The sequence below is a fragment of the Phasianus colchicus genome, chromosome 30 (assembly GCF_987193195.1).
Source record: "Phasianus colchicus chromosome 30, bPhaCol1.hap1.1, whole genome shotgun sequence".
Lineage (NCBI taxonomy): Eukaryota > Metazoa > Chordata > Aves > Galliformes > Phasianidae > Phasianus > Phasianus colchicus.
The window spans coordinates 481,044-506,569 of NC_143465.1; the positions used below are offsets into that span (position 1 = coordinate 481,044).

General features: G+C 41.4%; 1 protein-coding gene across 14 annotated transcripts; it reads left to right on the plus strand.

Annotated features, from left to right (window-relative positions):
* The first annotated feature begins 1,081 nt into the window (after positions 1 to 1,081).
* LOC149914316 (annexin A4-like) lies at positions 1,082 to 24,024 on the plus strand. 14 transcript variants are annotated; one of them, XR_016460464.1, is made up of 6 exons: positions 1,082 to 1,828; positions 1,939 to 3,015; positions 3,265 to 3,378; positions 4,301 to 4,357; positions 7,282 to 7,429; positions 23,709 to 24,024. XR_016460464.1 is itself a non-coding variant. In XM_090126997.1 (6 exons), exons 2-6 carry the CDS (start codon positions 2,923 to 2,925, stop codon positions 18,406 to 18,408), a joined length of 459 nt encoding a protein of 152 aa, XP_089983123.1. In that variant the 5' UTR covers positions 1,085 to 1,828; positions 1,939 to 2,922; the 3' UTR covers positions 18,409 to 21,105. The 14 variants fall into 14 exon arrangements, 8 of the variants coding, with proteins under 8 accessions (XP_089983121.1, XP_089983123.1, XP_089983124.1 ...); XR_016460463.1 differs by lacking the exon at positions 23,709 to 24,024 and adding an exon at positions 18,362 to 21,105; XR_016460465.1 differs by lacking the exon at positions 23,709 to 24,024 and adding an exon at positions 20,035 to 21,105.
* The last annotated feature ends 1,502 nt before the right edge of the window (positions 24,025 to 25,526 follow it).

Genomic DNA, 25,526 nt, shown 5'->3' on the forward strand with positions numbered 1-25,526 from the left:
ATTGCCACGTGAGCACAGTGGTGAAGAAAGATCCACGACCAATTGCCCCAGCACTTTACCATCAGCCAGATCCGCAGTCACTGGGGAGCCCCGTTTGCAGGGAGGATCTGAAGAACCTCTCCCAGCCATGGGGAAGTTGCACAGCAATGCATCCATCCCACGAGTGAGGCGTCCAGAGCCGCTGCAAGCAGCTCCAGCCTTTCTAGCACACAGTAAACCAATGTACGGAGCAGTCCGAGGGAACAGCCGCTGCCCTCTTTCTCCTCTTGGTTTTCGCCCCGAAGCCTGGCCAGGGCTCAAGGGGAACAAAAGGCGTCGTGCTGTCAATCTTGCTGCAGCACGGGCCTCTTTGGCAAGACTGTCTGCCCAGCCCCCCCGCGTCGGGCTTCGTCGGGTAACGAACTCAGCAGCAAAGCTGCCCTCGGCTCCTCGGGGAGAGCCCGCCGTCGTCACGGAAACGCAGCGTGACAGCACGCAGGTCCCAGCAGCCCGGCTGATGTCACCGGCGCCGTGACTTCCTCTGCCTGCCCTGGAGCCGCAGCCCGAGAGCTTTCCGGCCCCCGGCCTCCCTCTCCCTGGTCAGCGCCAGCGCCGCCAGCTTTCTTCTCGGACAGACGTGAATACAGAAAACGGCAGTCGAGTCCTCCGCCTGCGGGGCAGCGGCTCAGCACGGCGCTGCTGACCGTTCGAGCCGAGCCGAGCCGGAACCGAAGGCGGCCGCCCGACTCTGCCGGGCTCCGACGCGTCTCGATCGGCGGGGTCGGTCCCTCTCTTTCGGGGCTGCCCGGCTCGGCCAGGAGCCGCTCCCGGACACCGGGCGTCCCGCCGCTCGCAGTCAGCCGCCGGTTCTCAGCCGGCGGCGCCCCGCCGCGACGCCGACTCCGGAGGACGGCTCCGTTCTGACGCGGGACGGACGGGGCCCCGAGGCGCGGGGCGGGCGGCGGCGGGGACGCGGGGCGGCGGAGCGCCGCTTTCCCGGCACGGAATCCCGCGGCCGCCATTGGCGGAGAGCCCGCGCTCGGCCCCGCCTCTCCCGCTCTCCTATTGGTCGGCCCGCGGAACGGGGCGGGCGCTCCCGGCGGGGTCGTTTGCGCCCGCGGTCGCGCCGTCATTGCGTCATCATCGCGCGCGTCCCGCGTGGCCCCGGCCCGGCTGCCCGCGGCGCTGCCCCGCTCCGCGCGCCCGCTCCGCTTCCGGGGCCCCGGGGCCCGCGCCCCCGGATCCTTTTCCTCCGCGCGGCCTTCCAGCCGCTCTGCCCCCGGCCTGCAGAGATGCCTCGGGTCGTCGTGACCGAAGTGCGGGACCGGCGCGTGGCGGTGTTGAACGTCGTTCCGTTGGCATCAGCCGTCGGTCAGCCCGTCCAGAGCCCTGTGCGGGGCCTTCGTTTCCTCAGGCGGATAACGGGAGGATGCCGGAGCCGAGGGGCGGTGGGAGGGAGGCGGGGACGGGAGCATCCTGCCGTGCCGCCAGCAGCCCGGGGGCCGCGTGCTGTGGGTGCCGGCACGAAGCTCCGCCGTCCGTCAGCACGGGAGCTGCGGTTCTGGTGCAGCAGCAGGAGCTCAGCGCAGCGCTGCAGAGAGCGGTCCGGCGGCACGGGAAGAAGATGACGGCCTGGAGCGCGAGTGCCTCAGCAGTGTCTGCAGCCTGCGAGGAGCCGAGCCGGGCTGGGGAGAGGAAGGTGTGGGAGTCCCGGGGAGGGACGCGCGATGGCAGCGTTATTGGCAGGATCAGCTGCTTCCTCCACCGCTCCCGACGCCGAGCACTGGTTTCCTTTGAGAAGCAGCCCACTGTCACATCTGTGGGGTTCCGCAGGACACACAGGCATGGGGTAAGTTTAGGTTGGATATCAGGACAAACTTCTGTGCAGAACTTCTACAGCCGTGGGTGGGATCCCCCTGAGCTCCCCTTCTCCAGGCTGAGCAGCCCCCTCTCTCTCAGCCTCTTGTCATGGCAGAGGTGTTCCAGTCCCTTCACCATCTTGGTAGCCCTGCGTTGGACTCTTTCCAGCATGTCCAGCTGTCTCCTGTACTGGGAGCCCAGAGCTGGACGCTGTTCTCCAGCTGCAGCCTCCCCAGTGCCGAGCAGAGCAAAAGGAATGGTGCAGAATACTGGTCCTTACCTGCTACAAGAGAAGTCAGGACTAGGGCTATGATGGGAGCGCATTGCTTTATGATTGACGTGGAGAACTGCTAGGAAGAAGGCCTGGTGGGCCTGAACACAGATGCCGGGTGGTCCAGCTTTTGTTTCACTGGAAACCAGGTACTCCGTGGGCAGCAGTATGGAGATATGTTCTCCATGCAGTTGTGCCCCCGTGGCTTCTTTCTGATATGCTTGGGAAGTCCCACTAGAACAGGCTGCCGTGTGAGACAGAAGTGAGAGAGAAGCATCAGTTGTGTGGGTGGAGTTTTACTATCTCTGTGTTCACATCTTTTATGTTTGTCTTCTTTTTTTTTTCCAGTTCAACTCTGCGTGTGTCGGTCTGCCTTTGCTAAATCCTTTTCTTGTGGCCTTAGGCAACAATCGAGGGGGTCTCAAGTTTCAGCGCTGAGCAAGAAGCGCAGGCTCTCAGGAAGGCCATGAAGGGCTTTGCTAAGTTGATCTCCCTCCATGGTCAACTTTTATTTTTTCCCCAGCACTGCGAATGGCTGCTCTGGTGGTTTGATAGAGGGAAGCATAGCTGCTTGCACTGCTCTGCTGCACAACTGCCCTAAAAATTGTTGGAAAGTGGAAACAGAACTGCCCTTCGTGTCCCAAAATGCAGCTGCTCTGGTGGCCTGGGTCCTGGCAGCTTTGTGTGCATCGATGTAGTCCTGGAGCTGTTGAGAGCCGGCTGTGTGAGGGACTGGAGGTGGCACAAGACCAGAGGGCACTTCTGATCCTTGTGCAAGCATCCTGACTAGCTTCCATTTGTTTCTTGCAGGCATGGATGAAGATGCCATCACTGACGTCTTGACCAAACTAAATGTTTCCCAGCGTCAGCAAGTTCTGATCACCTCTAAGAGCACTACTGGCAGGGTGGGTGGTCTGCAGAGATGCATGAACGTGGTTGTGTCACTTGGGTGCAAAGTGAAAAACGACCCAATCTCTACAAGAGAAAGGTCGGCAGAGACTTCACCTGACCAAGGTTGTTTTGTTCTTGTTCAGTTCAGAGCAGTTGTTGATGCAAGGAGGGTTGGAGCCTGAAGAGGAGTGCTGAACAGCTCAGTTCCTCTGTCCTCAAAGGCCGTCCCTTCTGCCAACTCCTTTCTCCTCTTTGCCTTCTAGGATTTGATTGATGACTTGAAGTCGGAGCTGAGTGGGAATTTTGAGAGGGTGATCATTGGGGTGATGACTCCCACCACCATGTATGATGTGCACGAACTAAGGAGGGCTGTGAAGGTTTGGAAATCTTCCTTTTGTATTGCTTAAGTTCTGGCCAAGGACTTACTGCTTTGTTATGCATGTCTTCTCTCTCTTAAAGAAACCTGGTTGCACGTCACAAGCAGGTGCTGGTATCTTAAGTCTTGCCTTGGTGATTCCCTAGGGAGCAGGAGCAGATGAAGGTTGCCCAATGGAAATTCTGGCTTCTCGCACCAATGGAGAGATTTGTCGCATTAATGAGAACTACAAGCTTCGTAAGGAGTGCGAAAGGCTCTCTTGTCAGTTTCCTTCTGTCTGCGCTTCTTAATTGGAGGCTGTAGCACTAATGATGATGGCTGGAGTGCTGCAGTGCTGCTGGGAGCCCTGGGCACAGTTCTGTACTTAGCTAGGTTACAGCTGGCAAATGTTGTGGGCAGCACCCAGGTGGTGGCCCTGCTCCTAACGGGTGCTGTGTGTGTGTTCTTGCTGGAATATGGCTGCTCCCTTGAGGATGGCATCGTATCTGACACATCTCCCATGTTTCGAAGGGTCCTCGTGTCCCTCGCAACGGTGAGCCAAGCTGAGGGGAGAAGGGGGTGAATGTTCAGAGCTGCGGGCACAGCTCTGCACTCAGTGGTGAGGAGCTCCAGGCTGGCTTTTTCTCACCCTGTGTGTCCCATGACCTGCTCCTCAAACCCAGCCTCTCCGGGGAGGGAACTCTGACTCTGGGTGTGCATGAGTGCTGTGGGCTCTTCTTTAAATGTCCCAGTGAAGTGGGTTGCTGCTCGTTTCAGAAGGAAGCCCAAAGTACATCTGAGCTGCATTTCATTTGTAAGCTAGTGTTCCCTTTGAAGGACTCCATTATCCATCCCCAGCAGCTTTTCATGAGTGGGGAATTCTCAGGAGTTGCTTCCAGTAGATGCTCTGGTGAACTGAGTCTTCTATCCTTGTGTCTTTGCAGGGAAACAGAGATGAAGGAATGTATGTGGATGATGCCCATGCTCAGCAAGATGCTCAGGTGCGTAGTAATGTGCTTCCCAATCTATTCTTGAGCAGGTGATGCATGGTGAAGAGAAGCCAGCCTGTGAAATGGAAATAATGCTTTTAGCCTTGTTTGCAAGTCTCTAACGAGAGGTCTCTCGACAGGCTGGCTACTTGGCAGGGGCAATGAGATTTTGGCTGTGGGTTGCCGTGCCTGGTAGGTGCTTGTTGGAAAATATCCGTGATCTAGACAAGTACGCGCCAGCAGTGCTCTAGCTGCAAGGGATTTAAGATCTCCTGTACGCCCAGTCTTCTCCATGAGCCTTACTTTGTCACCCCTAATGTCTTGAAGTGCCTGTACGAAGCGGGGGAGAAGAAGTGGGGAACAGATGAGGTGCAGTTTATGTCCATCCTCTGTACACGGAACAGGTATCACCTAGTGAGAGGTAGGACCCCTGCACAGTGTCCTGGGTTTTTCTTTCCTTCCTTGTTTGTGTGTGATGCTTTTGTAGGAGCTCTGTAGCTGTCCAGTAGATGTGAACTCTTCTGAGGCAGCAGGTGTCCTAGAGAGAGCCGCATTGCATCCATTCCATTCTGGCTGTTTTATTCCCTCCTGAGACTGAAAGGGACTTGAGAAACCGAAGTCCAACTGGCTGCAGCTCCAGCATGGAAAGCAGAGATCATGAAGTGTGACTGCCATTGGGGCAGGGGGGAGAGGAGCTAAGAAACTTGATTGGCAGCACAAAGCAGCAGGTCTTGAAAATGGTACTAGCTGTGGTAGGCCAATTCGCAAGACTGTTAGCAGTGAAAATGAATTATTTCTGTGGGGCGATCCTGATTTAGCTGAGAGTGCTGCAGGGATGAAAGAATGTTCATGCAGTATACGAGGAGCTTGTTGCAAAGCGGTCCTTTGAACCTCTGTGACTTTCTGCCATAGTTTTTGATGGTACAGAGGCATTGCTAACAAGGACATAACAGCATTAAATCTGAGATGGTAGGCAGTTATTCAATAGATTGTTTAGTTCTTGTTCGGCCTGTGCTTTTTGTTGTTGTCTGTCTGCTATTCAGCTCAGAATACAGAACTATTGTATTTCTCATAAATGCTTAGCACTCAAATATGGAAGTGCTTCACAGGCATTAATTTTTGTACCTAACAAGTTTTACTATGAAGCCACGAGTGTCTTCATCATTATTTAGCACAATAATTGCAGCAGTACAAACAACCAACCTTATAAAAAATATTACATGCATTATTTTTTTTTAGCTCATCAAGGAAAGGGTTCTGTGAATCTTTACCTACACCTAGATCTACTGTGCAGTATACAAGATGGATACTCATCTGAAATATCTAGTGCTGTATCTATATGCAAAGTGTCAACCTAAATTTTTGGCTTTACAAAATTTTGATGACTATATTTTGCAGTAGATACATTTACAGCCTAGTTGTTTCTTCATTTCTTTTTATTTCCAGTACTTGAATGTATTATAGGATTCTATGTGGGTTTATTTGTGTGGCAAAGATCACCTTTCTTTGTTTACTGCTCCAAGATACTCGTTTTATTGAAAATTACTCATGAAGACTTATGATGTTTCTCTGAAAATGCTGAAAATAACTAAATGGCAATCTTTAACATTTACCATTAGAAAACAAATGGTTTGTGCATGAGATGAAAAGACAATAAAATCTGTTATGTTAACAGATAGGTATCATTTACTTTTAAGCAGAGTACTATGAAATCTTTTACCAAGAGGTACAAAATTACAAAAGAAGCACTGAATTTACTTCAGTCATTTTTAAATTTTACTTGAGAGTCTGTCACGGAGTTATCTAGATCAACGTGTGCCCTCGACAGGGGGCAGCAAGCCCATAGGCCCCCTGGCCCAAAAACAGGACGGAAAAGGGGGAAGGGAAGGGAGATGGGAGCTGGGCCCAGAAACCAGAACAGCAGCAACAATCTAAGGAGGAAAACTTAATTTTACTAAACATGATATCGGAATGCAAGATAACACAATATAATATAATATAATTGAAATTGAGGCTAATAAATCAAATAAGAGAGAGAGAGTGTCCGAAACTAAAAGGCCTACTTTGAACTGAAGGCACACGGTTGGGGAGCAGACCCACACACTGCTAGGCAGTGAGCAAGAGAGCCAGAGAGCAAGATCCCATGACTCCCTCCCATGGCTTATCCTCCTCTCTGAACATGAAGTCCCCTGGGATGTGTAGTTCTTCCTTTCTTCTGAGAACCAGGCATCCAGAAAGTTGTCAGTCCACGGAACTGGAGTATTAACTCTTTAATTACCCGTGCTTTACATGATGTTTGGTGTGGAATACCGATAACAAAATTATAAAACCATGACAGAGTACTGTGTTTTGTACTTTTTTGACTTCCAAAGTCAAAAAAGAGCTGATTTTGCTGTGGGAGGTAACTATGGTTAGGAGAGAAACTGTGTGCTCATTTTCCAGAAGGTAGTACATAAAAAATAAAGAAAGATCTTTGTATTCCTGGAAATTTGAGAAATTGGAGGGTCTGCTGTAGGAAATAGGATATATCAGTGTTTCTGTTTACAAGACAGTGACTGCTGTTTGTAATCTGTTAGAGGATGGGTATCTTGTCACAGAACAACCCTTTTGGACATCTTTATAAATGTTTTAGTAACTGAGCAATGGATCAGTGATGCAAAATACTTTCTTATCTAGCAGCAGCTCTTATCTGAATTTACTGTATCTATTGTGGAGAAAGCACGAGGTTCCAGTGCTACAGTGTTTGTGTTGTGAGCACTACAAAACTTTTTAAAACCACTGTTCATTTGCTCAGTATCAAAGAAAACATTTTAACCAAACTTAAGTGCTAACTAGTCACTCGGAGGTCTTCACTACCTAAAATTTTCCTTCATAACAGAATCTTTACAGTGTATGAGATAGAAATAATAAAATAATTTTCTTATTCTTTCCCTTAGGCATTTCCTGGAAACACAGACTCTGATAGTGTGGTCCGACATGATTTGCAACACCCAGTCATTGCTCGCTATGTACGTATAGTTCCTTTAGATTGGAATGGAGAAGGCCAAATTGGGTTAAGAATTGAGGTCTACGGCTGCTCCTACTGTAAGTTTTTCCATTATATTCCTTTAAAAAAAAAAAATCTAAATAGAAACTGTCTTTGAATTTCAGATTAAATCTGAATCTCAAGTGCTTTTTGCTAAAATGCATGAAGATATTCCAGGATTACTAATTGTAATAACTGGAGCTTAATTTAATATTTACTGTATCCTTTATTCTGAGTTTCTAGTTAGCTCTTCTATAGGAAATACAGCATTAGAATTAGTAAGAGTGCTTTGAAATCACTACTTTTGATCTTCAAAATTGTTTTTGCAGAAGACTTGAATAGACCAGTTGAGGAAAAGATAGCATTCAGATACATTTCATGCTGGGTCTTGAGAGGGAAACAAGACATAATTCATTGCCTGATGACAAAGATAAAAATAAAACAAGTAAAAATTCAATTGAAGAAGCTCACCTTGTCTAAATATGACATGTTTTTCGGAGATTTTTCCTTTAATATTTGAGTATAACTTTAGAATCTCTTCTAAAAAAAAAAAACGAGATGAGCAATGGTGCAAGTGGTTAAGAGCACAACAGATCAAGTTTTAAGAAAAGCAAGTGTAGTTTCTAAATACCATTCCTTGAATTTGATCCTGTGGGTGCTTACGTGAAGTCCACATGCCTGCAAACTGTAAATGTCTGATGTCCTATTTCTATGCAAATTTAGTACAGTATTCTTGTAGGTGTTTTAGGGGAAATAAATACTTGAGATTTATCTTAAAAAAAAAAATAAAAAATGTTAGAACAAGTTAAGAAGCACCTATCTTGAAGACTCTTCCATTGACATCAAGTGATTTAAGACCTATTGAAACACTTTGTCATGGTAACTAGCAATTATGTTAATTAACTAGCAAAAATATCTTGTGATTTCTGTTGCTTTGACTTGGCTATGTGCTTTCACTCTACTAAAATATTTTATATGCTGTTTTAAGTGTAGCCAACACTATAACATGGTTGATTTCACATCATGATTACATTTTTTTACATTTAAGTATATCTACTATACAAATTCAAGTATATGGAGACAGAAACCAACTTTTTTTTTTTTTAATCCAACACTTTTTTAAACAACAACAAAAAAAAGAAAATATTTTTAAGTTGTAGGTTTTTTTGTTTGTTTTTTTTGTTTGTTTTTTTTTAGCCAAAAATATTTACAAGCAAAAGGTTTTAGGTTTTTGTTTTGTTTCCTTTTTTTTTTTTTTAATTAAATTGATATCTTATGCACTGTAAGCACGTTACAAGATGAATTTGGAGTCTGAAACTAAATGTGAGGAAAAGCATAGTTGGCTAACAAAATTATTTCTGTCACTGGATGAAAAGTTGTCTGCTTGAAAGACTGCATATTTCTGGAGAAAAATAAAACACATCTATCAAGGAAATAATGAATCAACTAAAAAAATACTGATAAAATTTGTCTTCACAGACAACTGAAGTAGGAAACCTAACCTTTTGTTTTCCTCGAAGAGAAGCATTGAACTGCTAGTATTATAAGTTATTTCAGTATTTTGTTAATGACATTAATATTAATGTTTTACATTTATATGTCTATAGGAACTTTTTTTTTCTTTCTCCTCCCAAACAAACAAAACAAAGAAACAAAAAAAACCTCTCCTAAAATACTGTGTAGATTTTAGAAGCAGGAATCAGGCTGTCCTTGAGTCAGTATGCTGAAACCAGTAGACAGCAGCAGCGCAGTTGAGAAGAAAAGTTCACTGTCTTATGACTTCTTGGAAAAACAGAATAATGTTTGAGAGTTCCAAACTTGTTTTCAAATGCATTATTTGGAGCAACTTATGTAAAGTTACATTGTTCCATAGATACGGAATTCAGCAGGAGCAAAGTTTTTAGCCCTATAATTAGTATTGTATATTGAAGCATTGTCATTAACCAGTGAGATTTGCAGATTAATCCTGCTGTCAGTGAAGAAACTGACTGTATAGATAAGTAGCAATTTTTTAAGCCTGATTAAAACATGGGCATCTAATCCAATTTGTGAAAATTTTTTGAAACATTACCTAAAGCAAAAGGTTGCTTAATACCTTACAATCATATATTTTTCTTCAAGTTTGTAGGTTTATATTGAATGCAGTCTTTTATTTAGAGAATATTTGAGAACATATTTCAGATGTAGAACTTGCACATTTTCTCATAGTAAAGGTTTAATTGGAAAGTCATAAACTTAGTGCTTAAAAAAATATTTCATTGCACAATACAGCAATCTGGTTATTAGTCTCAGAGTATTAAGAACTCTCATTAAACCACATATTGAAATACGTGGTCATTAATTGCCATATTGATTTGTTCTTATTTTTCTTGAGTATGCTGATAAAATACACATTATTTTTTGTGTGTCAGAAATGGAAACCACATTCTTCCTTACACAGCAATGTGAATTAAGAAAAAGGTTCAACTTTAAAAGAGAATTAGAGATGACATCTATTCCCTAGAGAAGTTTGTAAAATTACAAAATATTTCCTTTCAAGGTGCTCTTATTCATTTAATTATTTGCTTGCCTTCTTGCTTTGAGATTTTTCTATGTTTGAAACTGCAGATGAGATCTGTGACGTTACTTTCTAATAGATCTCTTGGAAGTCACAAAAATAAATAAATAAATAAATAAATAAATAAATAAATTAAAGGCTCCCTCTACAGTAAGATTGAAAATGTTCTTTACATTTCTCTCTGTGAATAAGTGCTGATGTCAAATTTAGAAAAGATTTTAACTGTGTGGGAAGAGAAGCAAACAAAATATTTAACATTAAAAAAAAATATACTGTAGTCAACGGGAGTTGTAGCTTTCATTTTAAAATCATAGAATGACTTATGTTGGAAGGGATTTTAAATATCATGTAGTTCCAATGCCCTCACATGAACATAGTTATCAACCACTAGATCAGGTTGCCCAGGGCCTGATCCAGACTGGCACTGAATGCCTCTAGGGAAAAAGCATCTGCATCTTCTCTGGGCAACCTTTTCCAGTCCTTTACCACAGTGAATAAAAAATTTCCTCCTATCATCTAACCTAAATCTCCTTTCTTTTAATTTAAAACCATTCTTGCCCGTTCTCACTAATAGACCATGAAAAAAGTTGGTTTTCTGCCAGTTCATAAACTCCTCTGAAGTATTGGAAGGTCGCAATGAGGTCTCCCCAGAAAAACAATCCTCCTCTCCAGTATAAACAAGCCCAACTTCCTGAACCTCACGGGAGAGGTGCTCCAGCCCTCTGATCATCTTTGTGGCTGCCCTCTGGACTGATTCCAACAGCTCCACATCTTTATTGTCTTCAGGGCCTAAGACCTGGGCACAGTATTTCAGGTGTGACTTCACAAAAACAGAACTGAGGGGGACAACTTCTTCCTGTTACCCAGTTGGCTGCCCTTCTTTTGAGGCAGTCCAGTATACTGTTGGCCTTCCAAATTGCAAGTGCACAATGCTGGCTCACATCCAGCTCTTTATCCACTAGGACCCCCAAGTTCTACTTGACAGAGCTGCTCTCATTGAGTACTTCTCCCAGTCTGTTCACATATCTGAGATTGCTCCAACCCAAGTGGCAACACCTTACATTTTGGTTTGATGAATCTCATTTGATTTTACATGAGCCCGCTTTTCAAGCTGTTCCAGGCGATTACAGATATGTAGTGAAGCTGTGCAGAGAGAAAATTAGAAAAACCAAAGCCCAGTTAGAACTGAGCTTGGTCATTAAGATAAAAGACAACAATAAATATTTCTATAAATATATCAACAGCAAGAGGAGGGCTAGAGAGAACCTCCATGACTTGTTGGACACCGAGGGCAACATGGTGACCAAGGATCAGGATAAAGCTGAGGTATTAAGTGCTTTCTTTGCCTCAGTCTTTAATAGTAAGACTTGTTACTCCCTGGGAACACAGCCTCCTGCACTGGTAGATAGGGATGGGGAACAGAATAGGCCCTGCATAATCCATGATGAGATGGTTTTGGACTTGCTCCAGAAGCTGAATGCTCAAAAGTCCATGGAGTCAGATGGATTGCATCTAGAGTGCTGAAGGAGTTAGTGGATGTGGTTTCCAAGCCACTCTTCATCATCCTTCAGCAGTCCTGGCTAACCGGGGACGTCACAGTGGACTGGAGACTGGCAAATGTGACACCCATCTTCAAAAAGGACGGAAAGATGATCCTGGTAGCTCCAGGTCTATCAGTCTCGCCTCAGTACCAGGGAAGATTATGGAACAGATAATCTCAGGAGACATAATGGACCAATTAAAAGTCAACCAAGGGATCAGGCCTAGTAAGTATGGGTTTACAAATGGTAGATCATGTTTGGCAAACCTGATTTCATTCTATGACAAGGTGAGCCATTTAGTGGATGAAGGTAAGGCTGTCGATGTGATCTACCCGGACTTCAGTAAAGACTTTGACACTGTCCCTCACAACATTCTCATGGAGAAGGTGGCTGCCCATAGCTTGAATAGATGTATGCTCTGCTGGGTGAAACACTGGCTGGATGGCCAAGCCCAAAGAATTGTGATCAATGGAGTTGAATGTAGTTGGCGGCTGGTCATGAGCAGTGTCCCCCAGGGTTCAGTACAGGGGCCGCTTCTATTTAACATCTTTATTAACAATCTTGATGAGGGGATTGAGTGCACCCTCAGTAAGTTTGCAGTCTACACCAAATTGAGAGGGAGTGTTGATCTGCCAGAGGGGAGAAAGGTGCTACAGAAGGTCCTGGATAGACTGGATTGATGGGCCAAGGTGAACCGTGTGAGATTCAATAGTGTCAAGTGTCAGGTCCTGCATTTTGGTCACAACAACCCCAGGCAACCCTATAGGCTTGGGAAGAAGTGGCTGAAAAGTTGCCTGTCAGAAAGGGACCCTGGTATATTGATGGACAGTCAGCTGAATACGAGCCAGCAGTGTGCCCAGGTGGCCAAGAAGGCCAGTGGCATCCTGGCTTGGATCAGGAATGGTGTGGTGAGCAGGACTAGGGAAGTAATTTGGCCCCTGTACTCAGCACTGGTGAGGCCTCACCTCGAGTACTGTGTTCAGTTTTGGGCACCTCAATACAGAAAGGACATGGGGTGCGAGCAGGTCCAAAGAAGGGCTGCAAGGCTTGTGAAGGGCTTGGAAAATATGCCGTATGAGGAGCGACTGAAGGAATTGGGCTGTTTAGTCTGGGGAAAAGGAGTCTGAAGAGAGACCTTATTACTCTCTTCCAGTACCTGACAGGTGCTTACAGCAAGTGCAGGGTTGGTTTCTTCTCACTGGTGACAGGATGACGGAAAATGGTCTCAAGTTGTGCCAGAGTAAGTTTAAGCTGGATATCAGGAAAAGCTTCTTTACAGAAAGGGTTGTTAAGCACTGGAATAGGCTCCCCAGAGGCAGGGTTGAGTCACCTTTCCTGAATGTGTTTAAAAACCATTTGTTTACTGTGCTCAGAGACATTATTTAGCAGAGGGTTGTTAGAATTAGGGTAAGTTTGGTTAGGTTGTGGTTGGACTTGATGGTCTCTGAGGTCTTTTCCAACCTGAGCACTTCTATGGTCAGGCATAGTCTATCCTTGATGAAGCTGTGTTGGCATTCTTGAATCACCCCCCTCCCCTTTCTTGCACATGCCTTAGAGTAGATTCATGGAGGTTCTGCTCTGTGATCTTCCCTGGCACAGGTAAGGCTCACTGGTCGATAGTCTCCCAGATTTTCCTTTCTCCCTTTATTAAAAATGGGAGTGATGATTCCTTTTTCCACTTGCCAGGACCTTCACCTGACAGCCATGAATATTCAGAAATGATTTAGAGTAGCTTGGCAACCACATCAGTCAGTTAGTTCAGGACTCTGAGATACATGTTGTCCAGCTCCAGAGACTTGTCCATATTTAGTGTCATAAGGCAGTGTCAGACTTGCTCTTTTCTGACAGTATAGGAGGCATTTTGCTCCCCATCCCCTTTGTAGAGTTTCAGGTACATATAATATATTTAATACACTCAAAAGAGGAGAAAGGATCTTTACATTTGCAGTGACATAATTTATCAGAAAGCAAGCCATAGGAAAAATTTATCAAAAAGCAAGTCATAGGAAAGAAAGTAATGTTACAGAAGGCAAAGTATCCACTGAATTCATTAATGCAAAGCTGATGGAATATTTATATTCAAGCTCTTTTTGAGACAGAGAGTAAAGAGACATGATAGATAGATGTCTCTCGTCATGTTCCCATTTATGAATTTTTTAGACAATCAGCAAATTCAAGGCATCTGGAGCCTATGACAACTACAATATATATTGTATTTTATCACTGATTTTTGAAGTTCATAATAAGCTCCTGCAGAATCATTGCCATACGAATAGTTCCTTCAATCACAATACTGCAGCAGACTAATGCATACAAAACAAACAAACAAACAAACAAACAACAACAAAAAAAACAGTAGCATTCCTATTGAACAGTCTTTGACAGCACTTTTTAAGATAATCTTCTGAGGACTTCTGGGTGCTGAAATCTTATGGCATGAGTGGAATGGAGTCACTGATACCTTTGCTCATGGACTAGTTCTATCTTGCTATGTCAAATGTTACTGTTAGAGTATTCTGATGTATGACTGATTTCTTTTTAAGGAAGGAGAGAAAAGAAGAAAAATAAACAAGTCAGACCTTATCATTTTATGAAGAAATGAACATTTTTTTATGGAGATTATTTACTCCTTAGATAGTACAGTGAACAAAATCTTGGTCATGTGAATATTTACAAGAGAAAAAAAAATTAGACTTGGAGATGCTGTTAAGGCTTAAGCCATAAGCATTTGAAAGGAATATTTACAATAACTGTTTTGAAAATATTGAAGTGCTAAAAATTAGAGCTTGAACAGATTTTGACAAGTTAATCCTATTTGCCTGTAGTGACTTTAAGTGAAACCATTGTTCCTCTTCACTATTAATTCCACATTCATCAGCTGTATTCATCATTAGAAAAATTTCTGTGATACTTGTAATTTCCTTTGCCATTGTCATGCTATTGCTACCAACTATTCATATCTCCATCACTCTCTCCTATGGTTGCCATATGTACTTCACAGAAACTCCATTCTCTCCAAAACTATATATTACATCAAAATATCACAGGGAATATTTAAAGTAGATAAGAAAGCCACTATTTAACTTGTGTGGAACCTAACCAATTTTCTTTTGTCCAGTGCCACTAGATAGATATACTGGACATTTTGTTTCATCAGCCTATGCTCACAAACAAACAAACCTTCACGATCAAAAAACTGATGAAGTGTCTTGATGGCCACTGGAACTCCCTATGCTGAATGAACTATATGTCCATATGTATGTAAACATATGAATACATATTTATTCTTTTACACTTTTTTTTTCCACCTAAATTGTGAAGATACTTATGTGGTCTCATAATCCATGTAAATGGTTCTTTGCCAACCTCTCATAATATTTTATTACTCATAATAATAATGTTCACTAAACTGTCTTAATGAAAAGATGGACTTCTATGACCATAGAAGTGATGGAACTGCATAAAAATATTAAATGATAGATAGGAAGAAACATTTTGAAGCATATGTTTTGTCTAATCATGTTCTCATATTTGTAGCAACTGTATTAAATCATTGTAATTAAAATTGTTTTTCATTTTGGAGAAAAAAAGAATCACAGATGTGAGAAAATTATCAGCAGTCACTGTAAACTTAGTAGCTTTGTTTGTGACAGTGAATAGAACACTTAAGAGTTATCCGAAGCATCCAACCCTCTTTTTCTCTGTTTCTCTTTAGATATTTTTATTCTGGATATTTCTACAATTTCTATGTAATTGATCTTCAGCCAGCATAGTCACAGTTCAACATCTGCAAGCATAGCTTGGTATTTACTTTTTCTGATATTACAGGTGCATGTCTCAGTACTTGTATTAAAACAATGGAGAGTGAGGGAAATGAACTGTGAAAGCATTTGAAGATCTCTTTGAAAACATGCTCTGTTTGAAAGCTTAATTCTTTTCTAATGTACTCTCTAGCATGTTTTTTTTTTTTTTAATTTTATTTTTCTTATTTGTTTTCACATAGAGGGGACTTCTTATCTTGAAGATCATAAAAAGTGGTGATTTTCCTCATTTGCTCCATGGTACTCCTCAAACAGTAGAGTTTTGCAGATTTAGGATCAAAAATAACTTTTTTTTTTTTTTTATAAGTATTTAAAGTGTGGGTTGTTTACCTACTCCCCAGGAAGAAATAGTTGTGATTGTTTCTTTGCAAGTGTTTGTTATTCTGGTATGAAAGTAAGTGAGAACAGACTTCAGCTAATTTCTTATCTCTAGTGGTTAACAGTAATAGGTATGGGTCTATTTTGGTTCTGGCTGTCCAGCACAGGGCACCCCAGACACACACAGCAGCCCAGCAGGCCCTGTCATCAACTCGGCACCTAAGAATGGTACAATTTTTAAAAGAAATATTAAAATTTAACATATATTTTTCATTCTTTTAACATATATTTAGTCTGATACAAAAAATGTTTTATTTTTGTATCAACTTCTTGAAACCACAGCAAATTGAGCAGTCCATTATTTTTAAATGTCTAGCTGTAGTGAAGTTACTGGTGGATATTCTCAGGCACCACAGGTTTGTGATCTGCAACAGCAATGTCTATCCCATACAAGTACATTTGTTATGCATCAGTGGATGCATAATCAAAGTCAGATTTAAAAAAGATCTATTTTACATGCATACATATCCCACCAAAATGTTCAGTTGCATACTCAAACATTTTTCAATTACACTTGAACACTTTTTTAAATCATTCAGCATTTCCTTTAGAAGAGTATGTATTGCTAGTTCATTTTTAAAAGATTTTTTAAGGTTTTTTGATGGAATACTGTATAATCAATGAATGTACAGATGTTATAACAGAATCACTGAATGGCCAGGGTTGGAAGGGACCTCAAGGATTGTGGATCGCCAACCTCCCTGCACATGCAGGGCCACCAACCTCCCCATTTAATGCTAGACCGGGCTACCCAGGGCCTCATAAAATCTGGCCTTGAACACATTCAGAGATGGGGCATCCACAACCCCTCTAGGCAGCTGTTCCAACACCTCACCACTCTCTCTGTAAAGAACTTCCCCCTGACATCCAACTTAAATCTTCCCTCCCTCAACTTCAAACCATTTCCCCTCGTCCTGCCATTATCTACCCTTTCAAAGAGTTGACTCCCCTCCTCTTTGTAGACTCTCTTTAGGTACCGGAATGCTGCTAAGAGGTCACCCTGCAGCCTTCTTTTCTCCAGGCTGAACAAGCCCAACTCCCTTAGCCTGTCCTCACAGGGGACGTGTTCCATCCCTCTGATCATCTTTGTGGCCCTCCTTCAGAAAAATTGATTTAGAAATACTAATTTTTTTTTTTATGGGACACTTGGACTTTGTTTATCTTTTAGAACGTCACAATAAATTAAATAAGATTTAAATACATTCCCTTAAAAATTTTCTTTGCTCTGAAAGTAATGCTTCCCATTTATCAAATTGTATCATCATAATCTTATATAATATAGTTTCCATTTAAATAGAATAAGTTCTAAGCTACAGAAGATTATTTTTCAATGTAGTCACCATGACTAGCTATGCATTTTTGGTGGTGATTGAAGAAGGGCTTGTATGCTGCGCGTATTGTTTAAAAAAAAAAAAAAAAAGCCTGGAGCAGCAGATTTGATCCACTATTACTGTCACCACTGCTGAAACACACCACCTAACACACTATGCTAACACTGACCGTTAAATCTCTGTGAATGTTCATCAAGTATTGAAGAATGTCAATGGATGCTGTTTTTTCCACATGGAGGAATTCAGTTATATCTTTGTTTCATGTGCACTTCTGTGTCAGATATAATTTTCACAGACTGCCACTATGCTGCCATCATGGCAACAAAATCTAGTGGGATACTGGTGGGAACGTTCAATCTCTACTGTTATACTACTGATATCTACCTCTGATATCATGGGCCAACAAAATAAAATAGAAGGCATTGCTTTCAGAGCAGCCTTTGCATGAGAAATCTATAAATCTTTCCTTTTCACATAAGTGCTTATATAACTTCTAGATTAGAAAATTATTTTAATAAAGGAACCTCAAACTTTTAGAAGAATGTATGTAATTAGCAAGTTCTGAAAATAAATATTTTTTTTACATTATTAATTGTTTTCAGCATTTATTTTTCCGAACAGAACTTCATATTTCTGTATTGGTTGCTGGAAAAAGAATTATTGCTTAATTCCTTGCATGGTAACATCTCTATTTTTCTTTTTCAGAAACTTGAAGTAGTGGATTTTTAATTCTTTCAATATAAACATGTTCTTACTTCCTTTCTTCCTTCGTTTTCTCTCTCCTTGTTTTCTTTATTTCTCATGGTACATAGTTGCCCTTTTGGTTCTAAGTATATTGAACAACTTGAGAGAATAACTTTATAAAACTATAGCTATAAAAAAGTTCTTTGTTACCTAAAAGATCGCATCCCTGGATGTGTTTAAAAACCATTTGGATGTGCTGCTCAGATAGATGATTTAGCAGAGGCTTGTTAGGGTAGTAAGGTTAGGTCGTTGGACTCAGTGATCTTGAATGTCTTTTCCAACCTGAGTGATTCTATGATTCTATTTGTTTAGCCACAGCTGGCATTTATGTAGCATGCTTTTATTTACGGATGCTCTTGCTTAGTGATGCATGTATAAGTGTGTCTGTCCCCCCATCACTTTACCCCTGTGTACATTCTCTTCAGGTAGAGAGAAAAGCGGTGATTCTGTTTCCTATGAAGACTAAATTGCAAACAATCATACAGACTGTTACTGAACTAAAGAAAACTGAGTTAGTTGTGTTGTTTTTGGTGACATCAGTGTTGCCATGGTACCAGAGGATCTCAACGCACCCCTTTTGCTTGGGTACTTCTTACATTTTTTTCTATGCCTTGTATAGGTGCAGAAAATTGTACCATTGAACTGTCCACTGGACTAATGGGGTAAGTGGGACAGCTGTCCCTTCACCGCTGCTTCATAGCTTCTCTTCTTTGACTCGTTTTCTGAGGAAAGCCTCTGAACGGAATACAACTTGCAAGCATTGGTTGTTGGTTCTTTAGGTTAGATTCAGTGAAGCTTACTTATATCTGGTTAATCTGGGGAGGATTGAGATCCTCTGTATCTCTGTCACCTGTTCCACGTTTGAGCACCCTCACAGTGAGAGCCTTTTCATTCTACTAAGTGTCACCCTGGGTAGGGACACATTTCACTAGATGAGGTAAAAGGAGCAGTCCTTGAGAGCAGTCCTGCAGAGAAGGACCTGGGCGTCCTGATGGATGATAAACTTAACATGAGCCAGCAGTGCTCTTGCAGCTCAGAAAGCAAATGGTATACAGGGCTCCATCAGAAAAGGGGTGGTCAGCAGGGACAGGGAGGTGATTGTCCCTCTCCACTCTGCTCTTGTGGGGACCCATCTGGAGTACTGTGTCCAGATCTGGAGCCTCCAGTACAAGAAAGACAGAACTGATGGAGAGGGTCCAGAGGACGACCACAGAGATGATCATGGGACTGGAGCACCTTCCCTACCAAGATAGTCTGAGGGAGCTGGGCTTCTTCAGTCTGGAGAAAAGAAGGCTGCAGGGTGACCTCACTGCAGCCTTTCAGTACCTAAAGGGAGCCTACAAACTGGAGGGGAGTCATTTCTTTGAAAGAGTAGACAACAGCAGGACAAGGGAAAATGGGTTTAAGTTGAGAGAGGGAAGATTTAGGTTGGATGTCAGGGGGAAGTTCTTTACAGAGAGAGTGGTGAGGTGCTGGAACAGCTGCCAAGAGAGGCTGTGGATGCCCCGTCCCTGGAGGTGTTCAAGGCCAGGTTGGATGGGGCCCTGGGCAGCCTGGTCTAGCATTAAATGTGGAGGTTGGTGGCTGTGCACATGGCAGGGGGGTTGGAGACTCATGATCCTTGAGGTCCCTTCCAACCCTGGCCATCTGTGATTCTGCAGTTTTTCTGGGAGGCAATTAAAGTTAACGTAAATACAGTTTTGCAGCTTACTGCTGTGCTTTCTGGAAACTTTTGCCTGGGTAGCTGTGCTCATCAGAGGTCATATTTCACTGCAGTCTGGCTGACATAAGTAAGCCAGAAAGGTAGGTAGTATATATCTCAAGTGAAGCAGCAAATGACAAATTCACCAAGAAGTTTTAAAAATCGCTGCACTGCCCAATAACTCAGTGTATTCTTCTATGTTTTAAATACATGAGAAGACAATGCATTCCTGGAGCATGCCTGAAAATCAGTAAAGATGTGCAAGTTGACAACACATTCTAGCAAATCACACTGCCATGGCTTAATACAGTATTTTCCTACAAATGATCTTTACTGCTTTTTTGCTGAAGGTTATTGATCCTTCCGAGAATTTTCACCAGCTTCAGTGGGTCCAGTGCTTCATAGTATAGCTTAAAAAAAAACAAACAGGACCTTCTCCCTGCCTATCTTCAAGCTCTGTTTCTTTGTAGGAAGGTTACTGAACCTCATGTGGCCTGTAGCTTCCCATACAGTAATCTTTTTTTGCTGCAGATTTTTAAGAGTGATCCTTATTCCCCTAGCATTAAAAACAGCATCTTTCTTTCACACAGCCACTTGATTGTGTTCTTAAAATGAGATAATGACAATTTCCACTCTTGAAGATATTTGAAGCTCTGGATACTTGAAGCTCTGGATGTACTTATGGGCAACCTGCTCTAGCTGATTCTGCTTGAGCTGGGGGATGGACGAGATGACCTCTAGAAGTCCTTCCAATCTCAACAATTTTGCAAGTTTCTGAAGATGAAATTATAGCTGAGGCAAATACAGTTCTCCCAATCCCCTACCAATCCTTTCCAACAAGTTTCTAATAATAATATATTGTTGATCTTCATTTTGATTTTACTTTCATGTTATCTCACACAAAGTGGGGGGACATAGGACAGGAAGTAAAAAAGAACAACATAAAAGGAATGATGAATATTTTCACAAAATTAAATTATGTGGCCTGCCATATCTGAAGAAAAAGAAGGATATAAGTTCTTTTGAGAACTGCGGTTTAACTTGTCGCGTAGCTAAACATCACACAGCCATTCACTCTCTCCAGACTCCCCCTTTCCATCCCAGATGGAATGAGGGAGAGAATTGGGAAAAAAAAAAAAAAAAAACCAAACAGGAATTGCAGGTTGAGATAAAAACTATACACTAAGAAAGAAGAGGAAAATGGGAAGAAATGCAACTATAAATATATAAATGCATACTTTATACAGCCACAGTGCAATTACTCTCTACCTACTGACCAATCCACAGCAATAAATACAACTCCCTGCTGACCTGTGGCCTGCCAGCAATGCAAGTTCTTACCCCATACCAACCAATGCCCAGCAACCCTCAAGGGGTGTCTGTCCCATGTCCTGGCCTTCATCAATACTAGAGCACTTCTCCACCAGTCCAAGTCAATCTACATCCCCATCCCCCTTCAAACTTAGTTTACAGGTCTTTGGATGAGCCCTGCTAATTCCTGTTCCAGAACCCTTTTGCTACTGTGAAATAAACCTTTTCCATGTATTACTGTCAGGTCTGGTGTCTTATAAAACCAGCCATGATCAAAGAACTCAAAGCCCTGCCTATAGCATCAGTCTTGTAGCCAGGCATTTATGGACTGGATCCTTCTATTCCATCCCATGTCATCACCTGAAAACGAAGGGAGGGAAGAGAAAATAACTTGTGCCCCAGACCCTTTCACCAACTGTCCCAAGGCCTTGAAGACTTTCTTCATTCCCCTCAGACTATGGGATGCAGTTTCCTCCCCATCTGTGGAAGATCAGCAGAGGGTAGTAGTCATAACCTTCTGCATGTCATATTTTATAGAATAACCCTTGGCCTAATTCTGGCCACCTGTCCTGGCTCCACCCTCCCCTTGCAGTCATGCGTATAGTGGTGACTTCTTTTTCCCACTAAGTGGCCTGTCCTGGCTTGGCCATGGACATGCTCCCATGACTAAGCAAAAGCCAGGACATCTTTATTTCAGCTGAAACCAGAACAAGTGTTAAAAAGGACACAAAAGCATACCAAAAAAAAAAAAAAAAAAAAATTACCTAAATTTAAATTTAGAAAAAGTTTGGCTTTCTTGAGTTCCAAGGTGATATAGTCTCTTGTTGTCCTTCTCCATGGAAAATTACACCTTCACTTTCAGAGGTCTTAAATTTCAGAGAGATGACATCTTTCAATGTTTTCATTTTCTTGTTCCTGAATCTGTATGGTAGCACTACGTGGCCATCAAAATTGATAACATCAGCCCCTAATGAAGAAAAAAAAAAAAAAAAAAACAACATAACATTGTTTATGAGCGATTATATATTCCAGTAGCTATTGGAAAAAACAGATACGTTGTATGTAGATTGTATCTGAACAGAATAAAAACCTGTGCAAGTGCAGTATGCATTGCAAATATATTTTCTATTGACCAAGGATTATTCCTATAAAAAGTAGGAACGAGGAAGGGCATAAGTTTAATTCATAGGATGTAAAAAACCAGCATCAGGAAAACAAATACTGCCACAGTACTAATTTTATTCTGACTTTTCTTAAATGTATTTGCTTTCCTATGCATTTTCTTAACTAGTTGACAACTTCTGAGTTATCATTAATTACTCATATTATGCCTCCTAAAATCAAATATATGCATCTGTGAAGACTGTAATCACTAAGACATGAAACTAAAAAAATTGTGTAGGAGTTTTAAAATATTTTTCCTTGCCTTGTTCAGTTGTATATATAGAAATGTTTGATAAAATTTAGCTTCAACTGGTCTTGAGAAGAAAAAATTCTATCATTTGGACCAAGCTTTTATCTAGGTTTGGTTTTATTCAAAATCAGGGAGGAAAACTGAGGGATGCAATGATTATCTTTTAAAGTTAATCCAATATTCATGTAAAAGTTGCATAATATACTACAAAATTTGATATATTCTTATTTTCATTTTTTTAAGAATGAGACAGAATTTTTCACAACTTTTTTTGGATGCACGGTCCAGAAGTAATAGCTACAGAATTTCATTTCAATGAACAGGCATACTTCTAGTGAGTTTTGAATCTTCTCTTTTAAAAACAGTTCAGTAAAAGACTGCAAACATATAGATCTTTAAAATTTTATAGATTTGTTTAATAAAACCCTTTAAAAGCCACTTAACCTGTGACCAGTAACTAGTGCCCTAGCTATTATTTCTATGAGTATTTCCTCCTCTCTATTCACAACTAATAATTTAAATTCTTTAAAAATAATTCTTTAAAATGTTGATCTTTTTAAAGAAAAGAGTCTTCCCCACTTATATTCTACGGAAGCGTCCACTGTTATTGGCACAACATATTAGTATAATTCATTTCATGTTCTGAATTAAATAAAAAATAAAATTTATCATAAATTCTTCAATTACATCTTCCTTATTTTTGCCTGCTTCTATTGTGTGCCTATTTTCTTGTGTGACTGCTTGTAACTTTCTAAAAATCCTAACTAGTTTTTGTTATCATGGTGGAAAGTAACTTAAATCTTTCAGACCTTCTCAAAAACACACAAACAAAAACATTCCATTGTGCAGTTAGTGCAGCAGAATCTTAAAAAATTCCATTATAGCATTTTGTACATGATTAATATTACATATAAATGATTAATAAATTATATATATTTCAGTTCAAATTTAGGTAGTCAACATTATCCGCTATTATGTTAAAAAAGTTGCCTTTGTTTTTGGCAACATATGTCAGACATGCATTTTAAAAAATGCTTACTTTGAAGTAATTCTTGAAATATTATTTTTCATCCAGATTCAGTGAAGCGCCTAAAGAAATGTCTACAACCATGCCTAAATGTCTGGGAATTTAGGGGATACCAAAATGATCTGCTGAGTCAATTTTTACGAGTTCTGAGTCCTCAACTGCTATCAAGAGGCTGCTTATGTACAGCATCAATGTAGGCTTCTTTTCACATTCTATGATTTCCAGGAACATTTTTGCAGTGATAGAAAAGTTATCTGAGTGTCAGAGAAAAGCAAGCTTCATGATGTTTATTCTTTACTGAAAGTATGTACAAACAGAACCAATGTTTCATTCTATTTCATTGTCCAGTCACAAAATCCACAACACATCTTCTATTCAGTAACTAAACAACAGTCAGTTGAGATCAAGGCTCGCAGTTATGTTTATTAAGTGCCTGTCCATACATCCTTTCACCATTAAGCAAAGTGAGTTTTCTGATATACGCACCAACACATTATGTTTCTGTCCTTCAGGATTTTTCCAGCTAGACCAGGCATGTCCAACCCATGGACTGTGGACAACATGCAATCTGGCGCAGCCTGTCAAGAGGCCCAGCCTCTGCCCCTCACCACCATGGTGATTAGTCTTCTTAACCTACCTGCCTGGTCTGGCCCTAGGTGCTCACCTAGAAACAACCACACATAGATCTGCCACTAACATCATGGTGACTGAAACCAGGAGCTCAGTGTACAGGTAAGTCAGGTTATGGCAAATAATTTTATACTATTTGATACTTTAGCCAAAAACAGTACTGCAAACAGTGAAAAACAGGCAGCCATGCTTTCTGTTTTGATAAAGGAATTTGAGACTATATTTCAAGACTGATGAAAAGAATCTTCTTTTCTTTTCTTTTCTTTTCTTTTCTTTTCTTTTCTTTTCTTTTCTTTTCTTTTCTTTTCTTTTCTTTTCTTTTCTTTTCTTTTCTTTTCTTTTCTTTTCTTTTCTTTTCTTTTCTTTTCTTTTCTTTTCTTTTCTTTTCTTTTCTTTTCTTTTCTTTTCTTTTCTTTTCTTTTCTTTCTTTTCTTATCTTTTCTTTTCTCTTCTTTTCTCTTCTTTTCTTTTCTTCTTTTTCTTTTGTGTACTCATGACCCTATTTTCAGTTCCCATAAATAAATTACCTGCAAATTTTTAAATGTAATGTGTAGAGTTACAATCACATATTTAACTCAAACATTGATCCTGTCTCTTCATCAGACTTCTGTGAGACCTCTCTTAGCAGAGACAAACATTCCTTGCTTCACCACCCCATCTTATTCATGTCATTGCTCTCTGATTGTACATAAATTTGTGAACAACAGTTATCAAGGATGAAGCACAGAATGAATGAAATTTCATCAAAAGTCTCTCACTAACACCTTGAGAACTCACTAGGAATTGCAACCACTACTATAAAAACAGAGTTGTGCATTGATTTCACAGAAATGAAATCAAATATCTTACTAGTTTTATGGTTCCCCACCCCCCGCCCCCTTTTTAAAAATTAAAAATTGAAATGTTTTGTTACTTACATACATAAACTATATTATATATTTTACAAGAGATGCTCCAAAAATAATGCCTCCTGCTTTATTGTGTTGGCCCATGGTGACAGAGACAGATGTTGAAAGTGTGGTAGTAGAGGCTGAAACTTCCTGACCATATTCCATCACATTTTGTGTGTGACAGATGGAAGCAGGATGGTGGTCTGACAAAATAACCTCTGACACAGAAGTGCATAAGAAGCAAAGGTGGATAATTCAATTCCTCCAGGTGGAAAATTGGCTCTCATTGACATTCACTGGTGATGACTCAACACTGATGAACACCAACAGTGGATGTGAATACGAGTTGGTAGGTGGTAGACTTCAGCAATTGTGACAGCTAGTCTCCTCCTCTGGTGCAGGTTTTTACAAGAATGGCCTGTGGTTTCTTGTTCATCCCTGGTGAAAATACACAGCTAGTGGTGGTGATTTTCTTGAAAAAATAGTATTATGAGGCTGAGAATTTGCTCTATCAAATAGTGTTATTATGCTCTTTGTATCTGTTGTAGTTTCCATGGAGACATTACTTGCAGTAACCTACGTACATGTAGCCCACAAAAATTCCTCTTTTCTCAGAACATACCAGGCAAACCAAAAGTACGGAAACCCATGCACCAATCACTGATTCATAGGTCACTCTGAAAGTAATGCTTGCTATTTAGTTACATGCAAACTATAATAGAGGTTTATCTAGACATGAACCAGCAGTATGCCCAGGTAGCCAAGAAGGCCAATGGCATACTAGCTTGTACCAGAAATAGTGCTGCCAGC

Bases quoted from the DNA above. Each gene is read 5' to 3' on its own strand.
- LOC149914316 (XM_090126995.1), top strand. From the start codon at position 1,409: ATGCCGGAGCCGAGGGGCGGTGGGAGGGAGGCGGGGACGGGAGCATCC. The intron at 1,829-1,938 runs GTAAGTTTAGGT...CCTCTCTCTCAG, and splicing joins GCAGGACACACAGGCATGGG to CCTCTTGTCATGGCAGAGGT.